The 15,816-nt window shown below is 40.3% G+C and overlaps 1 protein-coding gene across 1 annotated transcript; it reads right to left on the bottom strand.

The window, feature by feature from the left end:
* Nucleotides 1–1,940: 1,940 nt before the first annotated feature.
* Nucleotides 1,941–3,709, bottom strand: LOC115681970 (citrate-binding protein-like). The gene is made up of 2 exons (XM_030606082.1): nt 3,458–3,709; nt 1,941–2,330 (listed from the first exon to the last, which is right to left on the bottom strand). Exons 1-2 carry the CDS (start codon nt 3,707–3,709, stop codon nt 1,941–1,943), a joined length of 642 nt encoding a protein of 213 aa, XP_030461942.1.
* Between the last annotated feature and the right edge of the window lie 12,107 nt (nt 3,710–15,816).

Below are 15,816 nucleotides of genomic sequence, written 5' to 3'. Positions count from 1 at the left end.
GCTTGAGCTTGACTGGCACCACCGAATCAAAGACCAAACTGAAGTAAAACAAATTGCAGGCGAACCATTTGTAAGGTTTACGTTGCTACCTGACAAGTCAAACGCATTACCCTCGATCGGCAGCGCAGTTGGTCAATCCAGGATTGGCGCTGCATCAAGTTTCCAATTGACAAATTGCAGGACTTTCTGTTTGGCGAGGTGATAATCAATTAATTTGATGGTTTCTTGTGATTGTTGCCCGAGATTGTTAAACTCTGTGTTGGACATTAATCTCGGGTTCTCCTCGCGTCAAACATTGGAGAGGCCTAATTAGGTTTACAATACAGCCGAAGAAATTGTCCAATTAGTTCCAAACTTATTTTATGGATCGATTTAGTCCTAAATTTTTTAATTTTGCCAATTTAGTCATAAACCGTTGCGAGAAATTTCGAGGGAAAATTACCAAAAAAGTCATAAATCTATTGAAATTGTGCCAATTTAGTTCTAAATCTTTTTTTTTGTGCCAATTGAGTCCTAAACCTTTTGCATTTGTGCCCATTCAGTCCATCCAGCCAATTTTGGCTGGCCGGCGCTGACGTGGCACGACTGGCGCTGACGTGAACAATAATAATATTTTAATAATTTTTGATTTTTTAATGATTTTTTTTCTTTTTCCTTTTTTTTCTTCTTTTTTTCCTTCCTTCTTCCTCTGGCTGGTTGCCAAATCGAGGCGACCAGCTAGAGGTGAGGGCCGGCAAGCTCAATTAAAAATTGTTCATGTCAGTGCAGACCATTTTATATTAGCACTGGTCGTGCCACATTAGCATCGGCTGGCCAAAATTGGCCGGATGGGCTGAATTGGTACAAATGTAAAAGGTTTAGGACTGAATTGACACAATTGCAATAGGTTCATGACTTTTTTGGCAATTTTTCCGAAATTTTAATATAGTCATTCCGGCCAATTTTCTCAGAAAATTATTAAAGTGGCGGCTGGTGATGACTAGACCGCCACGATAGTGATTTTCGGTGAAATAATAGGTTTATAACCAATTAGGTAATTTTTTGTGACACAGCCTACTGTCTTATATTTCTAGAGAAATTTTGGTGTGTATATCTTCTTGTCCTCCGTGGTGCACACTGCACATGAACCGTGCTCATAATCAATAAGACTAAGGGCACGCAGGCTAGAGACTGAATAACAAACTTCACCACCAAAAACTTAATCAATATAAAAATCAAATCTCCTAAATTGAAGACATTCAGAACTCACAAGATATTGAAGCAATCCTTGTTATTCTTCTCATATTCCACGTTAAATCTAGAGTTCACAAGAGACTGAAAAATTAAATATTATCCATATAATTCAGTAACTATTTACCTCGAATAAAAAACTGCTAGAATGTTACGATCTACCCACTTGAAATAAATTTCGTCCTCGAAAGGGTACCGATATTCCTTGAAAATTTTATAGAAATTCAAATAACAAATCATATGACAAGTAACTTGATATGTCCAATACTCTCGATCCTCGAGCCACCGTTGACATCTAAATCTCCTTAGGTTGTACGACGAGAAGGAGTTTACTATAGTCAGTGCAGTGAGATTTACCGAACTAATCATGCCTTTATGCCTGTTGTCGTTCATATCAAATCACTGTCTTCCACTAAAGCACTGGCGTCCTTGTTAGTGTCGACGCATAAAACATTGAACCGTCGAATTTTTCTCGAATAGGTTCATGGCGAAGTAAAATCTAGGTGTCCTTAAATAGGACAAGAGCACCATTTTTTGAAAAGGTGATACAAGATGTTAAACCATGAACAAGAACGCGCGCTAAACTCAATGAAAACATATGTAATTGATACTCCCGACATTCTGAAATGATAATTCTTTTAAGTAGCTGTGAATTCATCACCATGGGCAAGGATTAGACCAAAACGAAATCTTCACTTATCGCTCCATTATCAATCGCGCTTTTTCAAAACTTTGATGTCTCTCCAACGCGACTCCATGCAGAGAGAATCACCCTCTTGGGCATACGCACCACACTTGAAGGCATGAGATGTCCCCCCACGGCCATCAGCCTCTAATTTCAGATACCCATCGATGTACACCTTCACTTTCGAGGCATCTGCATCGTGCACGACGTTCACTCGGAACCACTTGTCGTAGATCTCGTCAACGAGGACCACGCTCCGGTAGTACATGAGCGTGCCATTGTACACTCTTAGCATAAGCGTTGACGCGTGAGGGCTTGTGGCTCCAAACACTTGCATTATACATACGCCGGATGTCCCGGCCGGGACGTATCCATATCCTTCGAATTGCCAAACTCCTGAAGAATAGTTGTATCCCTAAAAAAGGTACAACATTTAAGAAAAGGTTTAAATATGCTATTAAGGAATGAAATGATTTATCAAGTCCCATGTTGGACGAATGAAATGATGTAAATTGTGACACCGTATGGGTGAGGTCTTTTGATGTTATTTTATAACTTAAATAAGATTCATCCCCAAATGATCACCATCTTGTGTACTTACTCAAATTTACTTTTGGGGCAGATTCAAGTGAAACAGGTCGGGTGTTACATATATTATGTTAACAAAGCCGTTGGATGTGGAAGCAATATAAGTAGGAATTTTATGTTGCCTAAACTCATCTACTTAAAATCCATGATTTTCCCTCTTCTTCACACCCAATGAAAAGTCACCACATGAATTAAGGAGTTGTGGTAAGACTTCTTAGTACTCTTAGCTTTTCTAATTAAAGAACACAGGAACTTATGTGGGGTAAATCAAACTCAGATCCAGTAAGTAGCGTTAATCACGTATCTGAAAACAATGGAATCTGCACTAATTCAAGAAAGAAACACGCAATTCCTGTGTTGTGATTGACTTTGTCCATCGGGCCATTAAAAGAATTTGAGTCTGGATGATATTATTAATTTTCACTTGGACCATGTTGAAAAGCAATTTAAAATGCCAAACCCTCAATAATCTGCATATAGCTGGCTGGATGGAGGGGGTTCACGGGTGTAATTTGACCCATGACATCAAGACAAAGTCCAAAACATGCTTTCGTCGTTTCGTTCTAATAGCTCAACTTCTCATATTAGAAGAACAAACCAGTGGCAGTCCACAAAAGCAAGTGTGCCTTATCGCCACAAGAGTTCACACGACAATCATAACGGACCGAGTATGCCAAACAAAAAAATGAAAAATGAAAAATAAAGATGTAGCCATCGTATCAAGTGAGACTCTCGTAAGACTCTAACATGATTGACGATGAATTCGATCTAGACAACTATTTTAACGCGATAATAGGTCGCCACTCGGTGTGATATCAAATGAGCTTAGCTCAGTGACAGCATTCAAAATCTCAAATGGTTCACTTGTGATGTGAGTAATCATGCTCTGGCTCTACTATGCACTTACACAAAACCAACACAGGTCAGTTCGAGCCTTTGTTACCGGATACGTACATGTATGGCGATCTCGGTACGAGGCTTGGTTAGGCTCGTGAGCGTGTGAGGCTTGTCGATGGAGTAAACCCAGCAAGTGTGGACGCCGTCGCAGAAGGTGTAACGTTGGTCCTCCGGCACATCGTATGGCTTCTGGATGTGGTAGTACGAACGATTGAAAGGCAGAGATATAAAGCCTAGGGTTGGGTCAATTGGTCCCCAAGCCAAGCTATTGTGCCATATTGTGAGCTGAATGATAATTCCCGAGAGCATGGTCTTTTTTGAGTTGAAACTAAAGGGGGACATTTTCCATTAGTAAGAAGCACTAGCTATGGTAGTTCGTGGACTATGGAGTTGGCCAAAGACCATGATCTTAAGAACGTTTAAATATTGTATTAAGGAGTGGATGTGGAACATGTTTTGGAGTCTCGGTTTGTCTCAATTGGGAGCTAAGGATTCCCCACTATATAAGTTAGTAAATTATGTTGAATACAATTATTAGGTGGACCATTTTCCTTCTATTTTGAATTAATTTGTTCACGACTCAAGCTACTAATTTTATTTTGGGGTAAAGATTCGAGCTATTAGATGGTTGGATTGTACCAAGTTGGACATCGAATATTCTTGCTGCTTTGTCCAATCTTCTTTGACCTTATTCCCTAAAAAAACCCCGAACTTTAAGTCGAATCCCAATTCTGCTCAAAACTTATTTTTTCGTCTAAATAAAAATTACCAACTTTCACTTTAGTCCCAAATTTGCCCCGCGTTAAAAAAATCGCACCATCGGTTTCTTCAAAATTATCAACATTAGAAGGCTATTGTTGTTCTATACTAATGTGAGGATGTTGGTGAAGACGCGGGTTCCGATAATGAGCTTCTAAATGGCATTGATGTTGATAATTTTGAAAAAATAAGTGGCGATTTTTGGACGTGAGAACAGATTTGGCACTATAGCGAAAGTTTGTGATTTTTTTCGGTAAAAAAAATTCAAGATAAAGTTGAGATTAAAATTAAAGTTGGGGGTCTTTTAGGGAAGTAAGCTAGCCTTGGCCTTTGGACCACGGGGATAGCATCCAGTGAAGATGAGACCAACGGATATTTTTTGGATTTGACTAAAAGGAGTCCAATTTTGTAAAGTATATACTACTTATAAGGGTTAATACCACAAAAAACCCTAAACTGGTACACTTATGATAAATTTACCCCAAACTGATTTTTTAACCACGAAAAGTCCCAAACTGGTACACTTATGACAAATTTACCCTCTGTCAGTTTCCGTTAAATTTTACCGTCAAATTGCTGAGTTTAGAGACATGTGGCAGGTAACGGATGTACCAGTTAAGGATTTTACCCATCTGTTTGTCACAAGTTTATCAATTTATATTTTTTCGTGGTATTAATATAATTTAACGGAGGGTAAATTTGTCACAAGTGTACCGGTTTAAGGTTTTTGGTGGTCAAAAAATTAGTTTGGGGTAAATTTGTCATAGGTGTACCAATTTGGGGTTTTTTGTGATAAAAAAATTAGTTTAAGGTAAATTTGTCGCATATGTACCGGTTTGGGGTTTTTTGTGGCATTAACCCCAACTTATTATTTGTTTCGAGATTACCCAAGGTAGTCCAAAGTCTTATAATGGAACATCACGAAGCCTAAATTTGAATCAATCGCGAACCAGGGTGTACTCAATTTGACTCAAAAAGGAAGACCTGTGAGTGCCCATTGTGACCAACCATTAGGAGTGGTCAACAAGCAAGGGAAGTCAATGAATGAGGACAAGTGCATGGGGTCATGAGCAAAGTCGAGGAAGTTGTTAGGTCACGGGACAAGTAGTCCTCGGTCAAGGAGGAGACAAGCACGTATCAACACCCTCATCCCAAGTTTTTGTCTTTTCACTCCCTTCGCACTTCGTTTCCATGGTCTTTTCCCTTCCATGTACGTTTCAATTCCTGTCACGTACTTTCAATTCTTGTATTTCTGTTGACATAAAAAAATGTCCAAGTGTTCGGTCGTTAATCTCGGATGCAAGCACAAACAAATATCCAAGTGTTCGGTCGACAATCTTGGATGTAAGCAACAAACATGTAACCCACAAAGAAGTGGAGGCGACAGAACCATCAAGTAGTGGAGTCGACAATTTTGGATGCGATTGTCAAAGAGATAACCGTCAAGATGGTGGAGTCGATATAATTGTCAAGTAACCATCAGTGTAGTGTAGTCGATGTAACTATTAAGTAACCGTTGGTAGTGAGTCAATGTAATCGTCAAGTATCTGTCAGTGTAATGTAGTCGGTGTAACCGTCGCTTGTGGGCTGTAAATACCTCAAGTTAACTCTTTGTAAAGCCCCTTAAATCAATTACAAAACTCAATGTTATTCTGAATTATCTTTACTTTCCCGTAATTTGCATGGCTAGACACGATTGTTTCCAGTTTCCGTATATTTAATTTTTCTTGTTATTTACTTTCATATCCACAATCAACAAATGACCCTTCACAACTTTTGTTTATTCACTCCGATCCATATTCTAAAAGGTAATTCATCGTCGACTTTTCGGTAAAACATCTTTTTGGCATGCCCGATGGAATACATTTTGTTGATTTGAGGAGACTACAATGGCAAGAATGAGAAATCAACAATAGTCCTCAATGCTGTGAATAACGCTTTGTCGAGGTCGAAATCGCCCAATGAACTACCAACAGTCCAAGCCAATCCAGTGGTACAAGGTATGTTCCTTTGCTTTTAATAATAGAGACATTGTTGGTCAAAATAATTTAGTCGGTAATAACAAATCGGCAAACCAAATTGGTTGACAGACTAGTCAAATGCCAGAAGTTGAAAATGTAAGGCCAACGATCGTTATGGCACTATCAAATGCCAACATCCCTGTTCGGCCTAACTTATCGATCCGTGTTAATATAGATAATCCAACAAGTTCGGCATCACCGCCTAGGGGGCAAGTTGGCCAACTAAATCTTAAATTAAACCTAGCACAATTTACCAAAGAAATTCAACAAGAATTGGATTTGAATAGAGGAATTGTTAGGCCTGTTTGCTGGAATCCTTATCCTGATTATGCTTAGAGATTATAAAATTCCTCACTTTGAGCAGTCGACCCATTGAACATATCAGCCAGTTTTGAGCTTAGTGTGGAGAAGCTGTAAGAATTTCCTAATGTGAACTTCATTAATTGAAATTAACTGAATTAGTTTGGTCTAATAAAGGTAAGATATATGAGTTCTTAATAAGTCTAATATGGGGTTGGCTGGTGTGGGCCGAGTACGGCCTGGCCCGTAATGAGAGGGCCCGTGGTCGAAGACTCTATAAATAGCGCTTAAGTCCCTCCCCTAACCTGATGATGCATAATCTAACTCACATACGGATCTAGAGAGAACTTTCTTCTCGTGAGTGGTAATCTCATTAGGCCAGTGTTCTAACGAAGGGTATAGGGGAGAAGCACTTGAGTTCGTGTTCGGAAACCGTCGCAAATTCCGCGTCAAGTTTGATGGATTCCAAACCAGGTATGCGAATCGATAATTTCTCCATTAACGTGTTTCGATTTCTGATTATGGTGATCCTGGGTGTGCCATTTTCGTGGCCAACATGTGGTATCAGAGCCTGCCATAGATTAGAACTGAAACATGCGGATTAGGACCGTTTTCATTATGTCCGAGAGGTTTTTACCCATTTTCGGAATTTTTTGTCGGATGAATGTAAAATTTTATTACATATTCGGAATCTACTCATCGAGACGAGAAGAATGACGGGCAGTACGTCACCGGAAGAGGCTGCACGTGCCCTCACGCGCCGACACGCGCCGTGAGCGCGGTGGTGCGTGACGGCCACGCGCGGCAGTGCCGAACCGGTGCGTTTTCGCCGGTAACCGCAGGATGACGTCAGCGGGGGTGCGGATCCGGGTTGACCGGATACTAACTTGACCTGATCCTGACTCGACCCGATATTTGACCTGACTCGAATTTAGACCCGACCCGACCGTTGACCCGACCGGTCCATTGACCATTGACCGGTTGGACCGGTCAATCGGTCGGACCGGCTGTTCAGACCGGCTGAACACGAGCGCACGCGCTGCGCCTTCCGGCGGCATGTGAGAGTGCGTCCGGTGTCCGTTTGGGACGTTCTTGGTACCGACACGCTCGTATCGAGATTCTCTACATTGTGGTGTATTTATTTTACATGTTTGGAGCTTTTACAGATGTGAAAATACGTATAGAACCCTATATACGCTTATTTTTAGGGTATTTTTGCATATTTTCTTGTATTTCTCTATGGTTTCGGAAATGCATATGGTAGCTCACATGTATATCATCACATAAGGACTGTGTAGAGTGTAATTCATTGTCTATCAATGAATGGAACAATATAATTAGCATGACATGTAATTTCAGAGATATACGCCCCTGTCTTTACGTCTAGCATTACATGTATATAGTGAATGTGATACATAAAGCTCATATCCCTGGTATGAGAGATTTTCAAGGATTCAGTTGGGTAGTGACCGCCAAAGTGGCACACTTGACTGGGTTTGAGAAATATCGGTCACATATTGTGGTGGGATGTCTCCTGTTTTATTGCATGATCATACTTCCAAAGGAGGTGATCTTGTATTGGTGCATGGAGGGGTACGTGTATAGCATGTGCTTGAGAAATGACTGATCTTAGTGGTTCATACACCCAAAGGTGGTGATTTCACGAAAGATTAGAATATGTTCTCAAGGCTGCTGTCATGTGGAGAGTGTACAACTGCATGTCATATTTTCTGCCCAAAGGTGATTATGTGATGATGTATGTAACTCTCTGGATAAAGTACTCACATGATGCTGATTGTATTGTTTGTTTATTTTCCAGTCACCTTTTCTATAAACGGCAATTCCATTTCCATTGAGGTCCTTACTGGGTTGAACTTTAAGAAATAGAAAGAGGATTTTCTATTTGGAATGGAGCTGGCTGATGTTCACATTGCTCTTACAAAGGATAAGCCCGTAGTTACCACGGCCACTAGTACTGAAGCTGAGAAAACGGACTATGCTGCTTGGGAAAAGAGCAATCGGATTTGCTTATTGACAATGAAGAAATCCATTCAAGAACACTTGAAAAGTGGTTTGCCAGCTAACTGTACTGCTAAGGAAATGATGGCAACCTTAGAGGCTAGAAACCGCATTTCATCTAATGCTGAGGTTGGTACACTTCTTCAAAAGCTCTTCAATATGAAGTATGATGGTATTGCTGGGGTTAAAGATTATGTCCTTAGGATGGTAGACCTAAAGACGAAGCTTCAAGCTCTTAATGTTTCCATTCCTGATGCTTGCATTGTATATCAAGCCCTGAACACCCTTCACCTGATTTTGGGATTATAAAGACAAATTACAATTCGCAAGATGAGACTTTGTCAGTTAATGACTTGATAGCAAGGGTGGTGGCAGAGGTAGAGAAACTTAAGAAGGAAAAAGGGCATCTAGCCTTATATGTTTCTGGTTCCCACAAAAGGAAGGATAAAAAGTCCAGAAATCGTACTCATAAAGGTACTCATGATACTACCGGTCAATCTGACAATATGGGTCCAAAGAAAACATTCTTCAAAAGGGATGGTGACCGCTGCTTCTTTTGTAAGAAGAAAGGTCACATAAAGAAAGACTGTGGAAAGTTCAAAGCTTGATTGTCCAAACGTGAGCCTACAGGTAATGATTCTTTGGCACTTGTTTGTGAATCCAACATATCAGAAGCACCATCCAGTTCTTGGTGGCTTGATAGCGGTGCAACTAATCATGTTGCGTTTACCATACATGGATTCATAAACCGGAGGAAGCCAAATGAGGATGAGTCAAGACTCACTGTGGGAAACAATGAGAAAGCCGATGTTGTATTTGTGGGAGATGTTATCTTGATTCTAGACTCTGGTTTTAGATTAATGTGGAAAGACACTTTTTATGTACCTTCTTTTAGACGGAACTTAGTTTCTGTATCGTGTTTGGACATGTATGGCTACTCTTTGAAGTCAAGAATAATGTTATTTCTTTGTTTCTTAATTCAAATAAGGTTGGGTGCTGTAATATGTCCAACGGATTCTACAGATTGTGTTTGTCTCCCAATGACATATACGTCGCTTATACGACTGAAAATGTTGTTTCCAAGAGACCACTACCCAAGGAATAGTCTTATGCATTGTGGCATAAACGGCTTAGTCATATCTCTAAGGATAGAGTAGAAAGGCTGATAACGACAAACATCTTGCCTGCTCTTAAAGATGACCTAGAGACATGCGTAGATTGTTGTAGAGGTAAAATGACCAAGATAAGGAAGAAAACTGCAGTCCGAAGTTCTGACATGTTGGAGGTCATTCACACTAATATAAGTGGACCCTATACGGCAACCTTGTGTAGAAATTTTTATTTCATCACATTTATTGATGACTATTCTCGATATGGCTATCTGTACTTGATTAAAGAAAAGTCTGAGTCTCTTGACAAGTTCAAGATTTTTCGTACCGAAGTCGAGAAACAGTTGGGAAAGGTCATAAAGGTTGTTAGATCTGACCGAGGTGGAGAGTATTATGGCAAGCATGGCGATGCCGGACAGCTTAAGGGGCCATTTGCCAAATACTTAGAGGATTCTGGGATAGTGGCTCAGTTTACTATGCCTGGGAGTCCTGAGCAAAATGGTGTAGCCGAAAGGCGCAATCGCACCCTTATGGAAATGGTGAGGAGTATGATTAGTAGGACAAATTTACCTGATTTTCTGTGGGGTGAAGCTTTGAAAACAGCTTTGTACATTCTGAATCGTGTACCTACTAAAGCTGTTCCATTGACTCCTTTTGAGTTATGGACTGGACGTAAGCCTAGCTTAAACCATCTTAAGGTTTGGGGATGTCCTGCAGAAGTGAAGTTATATAATCCAACATTAAGTAAGTTGGACTCTAGAACCACTCGGTGTTACTTTGTATCTTACCCAGATTATTCGAAGGGATATCAGTTCTATAATCCCAATGGAGGCACAAGAATTGTGGAATCACAGACAGCCAAGTTTCTGGAGTTTAATGTGGCCGAATAAAGTAGCTGCTCACAGACTATTGAGGATAATAGTATGGTAGGTAATGTTGTATCTTTATCTCCTCCCATACAGATAATTGTGGTGACTCCCACACCACAGACTGAACCTGTTGAGGCTCAGGATCCTGTTGTCGAGACAGCTCCTAATGAAGTTCCTTAAGGCTCTCAAGTGCAGGATGAGGCTATTGCTGCTCCAGTAAGGAGATCCATTAGGGAGAGACGATCAGCTATACCACCGGACTATTTAGTCTATATAGGAGAGCAAGACTACGATATCGATTCTGTGGCTGATCCAGTGACTTATGCGGAAGCTGTTTCTTGTCCTCAGTCGGAACTGTGGTTGGATGCAATGAGAGATGAAATGCAGTCTATGAAGCATAATGGTGTTTGGGAACTTGTTGAATTACCTGAAGGTCATAGACCCATTAGCTGCAAATGGGTGTATAAGACTAAAAGGGACTCCAAAGGAAAGATTGAGAAGTTTAAAGCTAGACTGGTAGCCAAGGGTTTCACTCAGAGAGAAGGAGTAGACTATGAAATAACTTTTTCTCCAGTCTCTTCTAAAGATTCTTTCAGAGTGATCATGGCATTAGTAGCTCATTTCGATATGGAGTTTCACCAGATGGATGTTAAAACTGCCTTTCTTAATGGAGACCTTAATGAATAAGTCTATATGATGCAACCCGAAGGCTTTGTGGCAGATGATTCAGGTACGCTTGTATGTAGACTGAAAAAGTCTATTTATGGTCTTAAGCAAGCTTCTAGATAATGGTACTTGAAGTTTCATAGTGTTGTCGCTTCATTTGGTTTTGTTGAGAATAAAGTAGATCAGTGTATATACTGCAAGGTCAGTGGGAGGAAATTCATTTTCCTTATACTCTATGCGGATGATATTCTGCTTGCGAGCAGTGACCTTGGTTTACTGCATGAGACAAAGCGGATGTTGTCAAAGAACTTTGATATGAAGGACCTTGGTGAGGCCTCTTTTGTCCTTGGCATTGAGATTCATAAGAATCGTTCTCACCGACTATTGGGTTTATCTCAGAGAGCATATGTTGATCGTATCTTAGAAAGATTCAGCATACAGAAATGCAAGCCAGGAATTGCTCCTGTCATTAAGGGTGATAAGTTGAGTCTGTCACAATGTCCTCATTCAGATTTTGAGAAAGCCCAAATGAAGAATGTACCTTATGTTAGTGCACTTGAGAGTATTATGTATGCTCAAGTATGTACTAGACCAGATATTGCTTTTGCAACAAGACTTCTAGGCAGGTATCAGTCAAATCCAGGACACGATTATTGCGTTGCTGCCAAGAAGGTTTCGAGGTACTTAAAGAGGACAAAAGACTATATACTGATTTACAAACATGTTCAGGACCTATAGCTGGTTGGGTATTCGGATTCAGACTTTGCTGGCTGTCAGGATAAAAAGAAGTCGACAACGGGTTACATCTTTAAGTTAGCAGGAGGTGCAGTATCATGGAAAAGTGAGAAACAGAAATCAATGACATCCTCTACCATGCAAGCGGAGTTTGTAGCATGCTTTTCGGCTGCTACTCAGGCAATTTGGCTCCGGAACCTCATTAAAGAGTTGACCGTATTTGATTTTGTGGATAGACTCATACAGTTGTATTGTGACAATAACTCTGCAGTGTTGTTTGTTAACAACAACAGAGGTCTCAAGGGGTCTAAGCATATAGAGGTCAAGTACCCGATTATAAAGGAAAAAGTTCAGAATGGTGACATTGCAGTATAGCACATTTCGACAGATGATATGATCGCAAATCCACTAACTAAAGGCCTTCGCCCTTGTGTATTTGATCGACATGCCATTAACATGGGCTTAGGAGTATCATGGGATACTGTTAATTAGTGAGAGCTGTTTAGTTTTATGTTGCTCTTATGAAGTTTGTATATGATTTTGTTACATTTTGTAGCATTTGGATATGTATCAACTTTTTGCATTCAATGAGGTTTTTGTGAATGTAATTTTATCATGTTGAGTACATATATATATTTGATGAAAATCTTGAGGCATTGTGTAAACCTTAAGTACAGGCTATGGGGCATTCTTGGTATTAGCCTTAACGATATATCTTGTTACACATAAAGTACAGTTAACTATCAAGGTAAGACATATGCAGGTTCGTTGGAGCCATGAAGGATATTCTCTAGTGACACACTAGGTTTTGTGATACTTAAGGAGAGAGAATTTAGATTAACAAAATGGACAACACATGAAGTATCACTCATTATGAGGTATTGTTCATTTGACATACTACCATATTGAATCCATATCAGTAAAGTTGAAAGCACTCGTGACCATGGGAGGCTCTACGTGAGTACATGCAGTTACCGCCATGATTCGGTGTTCGAGACTTTATGGGATCGAATTGACTATTAAGAATAATCTCTAGATCAATATAAAGGTGCGCACACAGTTCTGTTTCAATTAATATCGCCCAAGTGGGAGAATGTAAGAATTTCTTAATGTGGGCTTCATTAATTGAAATTAACTGAATTAGTTTGGTCTAATAAAGGTAAGTTATATGGGTTCTTAATAAGTCTAATATGGGGCTAGCTGGTGTGGGCCGAGTACAGCCCGGCCCGTAGTGAGAGGGCCCGTGGTCGAAGACTCTATAAATAGCGCTTAAGTCCCTCCCCTAACCTGATGATGCACAATCTGACTCACATACGGATCTAGAGAGAACTTTCTTCTTGTGAGTGGCAATCTCATTAGGCTAGTGTTCTAACGAAGGGTATAGGGGAGAAACTGTGACGCCCCGACCTCGGGGTTATAAACGTGACGTCCCGTTCATTATTATCTTTCTTTAAATACAAGCGGAAGCATATCTCGGGACAATCACATTTAAAAATAATAGCGGGATTAAGACAAACAGCATCATAAGCAAACCTTATATTTATAGGACACGCAAACATATTTTACAAGCCAACTTAGCCGATTTTAGCCATTTATACAACAAACGTTATGGCTTGGGTGTCCTAAGCCCACTACTTCGGGTTCACAGCTCCGAGCTTTCCCCGAACTCCAACATGGCTCAAACTCCCCCTGTCGCCGCTGTCCGTTCGACCATCCTATGAACCTGAGAGGGAAAAAACGAGGGATGAGTCGGGGAGACTCAGCAAGTGAAAACACTAATATCAAGCGAGGATATATCAATCACCGTTAACATAAGTCGGCCCTTACCGCACCCGCATCGATGGCAGGTCAATAGCAAAGTTCAAACAAGAGAACATCACGCATGGCCACATTGTGCACACTTTACAAACCAAGGCTCGGTTCTATCTCAAAACAACATCAAACATGAAACATGATCAAATCGAGAAATGAACCAACTATGACCAACCAAACAACCGAGAAACGGTCCAAGCAAACCACGTCACAACGCATCTCAACATCCTTTACCGATATTAAGGAATTCACTTACCCAATGATTTCAAACAAGAATTAGAGAAAACGAGGCGTGTGAAGGACACGTGAGTCTCGGCAATTCTCAAGCGATTTTTGGTGGTTCTCGAGCTTGAACACGAACACACGGCCTTGGATGTGGCTTCCTCACTTGATCAAATCACAAGAGAGACACGGGCTAACCGGTAAGCTTTTTCTCTCTTTCTTTCTTTTTTTTTCTTTCTTTCTCGGTCAAAAGGGTGAGAAAACAAGAAACAAAGGGAGAGGAAGATGAGGATGAAGTTGGCGTGAGGTGAGGGAGAAGGGGGGAAATGTCTTGCCCTAGAAAACCCTAGAATAAGCAATAATGGAGGGGCCTCTAAAGTCAAGACTCATGATGGCCTTCATTAAATGTCATTAAATGCTCTTAATGAACTAAAATGATGAAGGGCCAATGCTTATCTCAGTCTCATTGGTCCTCTCTCTCTCTCTCTCTCTCTTTTTGGCCGAATGGCCTTTCTTTCTATTTATAGAGAGACAAACTTGGGGCCAAAGTTTGGGGTGAAGTCATGGCATATGTCATGTGAAGCATGAGGTCATGGCTTAGGTCATTTGGGGCATGAGGTCATTGCTTACCTCACATGGCCATTAAGAACATAAGCCAGAAGCCATGATGAAGGTGATAAGCTTGGACCAATAAATGTGACTTCCACAAGAAGATTTAACCCTTGACTTGGTTAATTTCGTTTTCCCCTGGGATGACCTCCAATCAAAGCATAAAATATCTCATTTGAAAGCTCGGAACGTGTACTTTAAATCACCAGAAGACACCAAGTCCAAATTCAGAAAATGCGGAATCTTTGCAATCTGATAAAACCGGACAGTTTTGCACTGTTCACGAAATCAGACTTGAAAATATAGTAAATGGACTCCGAAAATTCTCAAATTTGAATATGTCGTAAACAAGGCCTTAAAAAACATTTTTCATGAAGAGCACGAAATCTGAATCTCTCTGTAAACACCATTTTTAGTAGCTCAAAGACAGACTAAAAACAGTTCGCTGGAACAGTATTCTTGTTTCTCAAAGTAAGCTCTGTCCAGAATATAAATCATCTCGTGAAATTCCCAAATTTATATATGTTATAGAAAAGGACGTTCTCAACAACTTTCATGAAGGAAACTTTTCCAAAATCTGCCCAGAAAATCTTGTAGAAAATAAAGACGGTGTGAACATCACCGAAATACCCATTCTGGGCAGTTTTACACGGTCCGAAAATCAGGCCATCGTACCACTCATATCAATTCTAAAAATTCTGACATTAAAGTATGTAAAACTTCAAGATGTTTGGAACAACTTTCAAGAAGAAAGTATTTGGAAATTCGGACCACAAAAGTCTCCCCAAAAATAAAAAAACGAAGGGGTACAAAGGATCCGAAACTGGATTTTCCAAAACAAGAGAAAACAATTTAGTTCTGATTGGAAAACCACCAAACTTAACCCATAATCATTTCCCAGGAACTGAAATTGAGGATATTGCAATTTACCTGCGGCTTCCCAGGCCAAAAAATCGGGATGTGACAGAAGCACTTGAGTTCGTGTTCGGAAACCGTCGCAAATTCCGTGTCAAGTTTGATTGATTCCAAACCAAGTACACGAATCGATAATTTCTCCATTAACGTGTTTCGGTTTCTGATTATGGTGATCCTGGGCATGCCATTTTCGTGGCCAACAGAAGCAGGAACGAATGAACTTTTAAGACTTAGTTTATTTCTTTTGTCTACTTGGTACACTAATTTACTATCTAATTCGTTGTGTACCTGGGCAGAGATGGAAAAACAATTCCATACACGATAAGGAACCAAGATTGGGGCCCAATGCAACAAGGTTGATATAGTACGTGGTGAGGCCA

This window comes from Syzygium oleosum, unplaced genomic scaffold (genome assembly GCF_021117445.2).
Source record: "Syzygium oleosum isolate NSW1041296 unplaced genomic scaffold, Sole_v2.1 Sole_v2.26, whole genome shotgun sequence".
Taxonomy (NCBI): domain Eukaryota; kingdom Viridiplantae; phylum Streptophyta; class Magnoliopsida; order Myrtales; family Myrtaceae; genus Syzygium; species Syzygium oleosum.
Note: the sequence above shows the minus strand (reverse complement) of the source record. Positions and strands in the feature narration are given on the sequence as shown.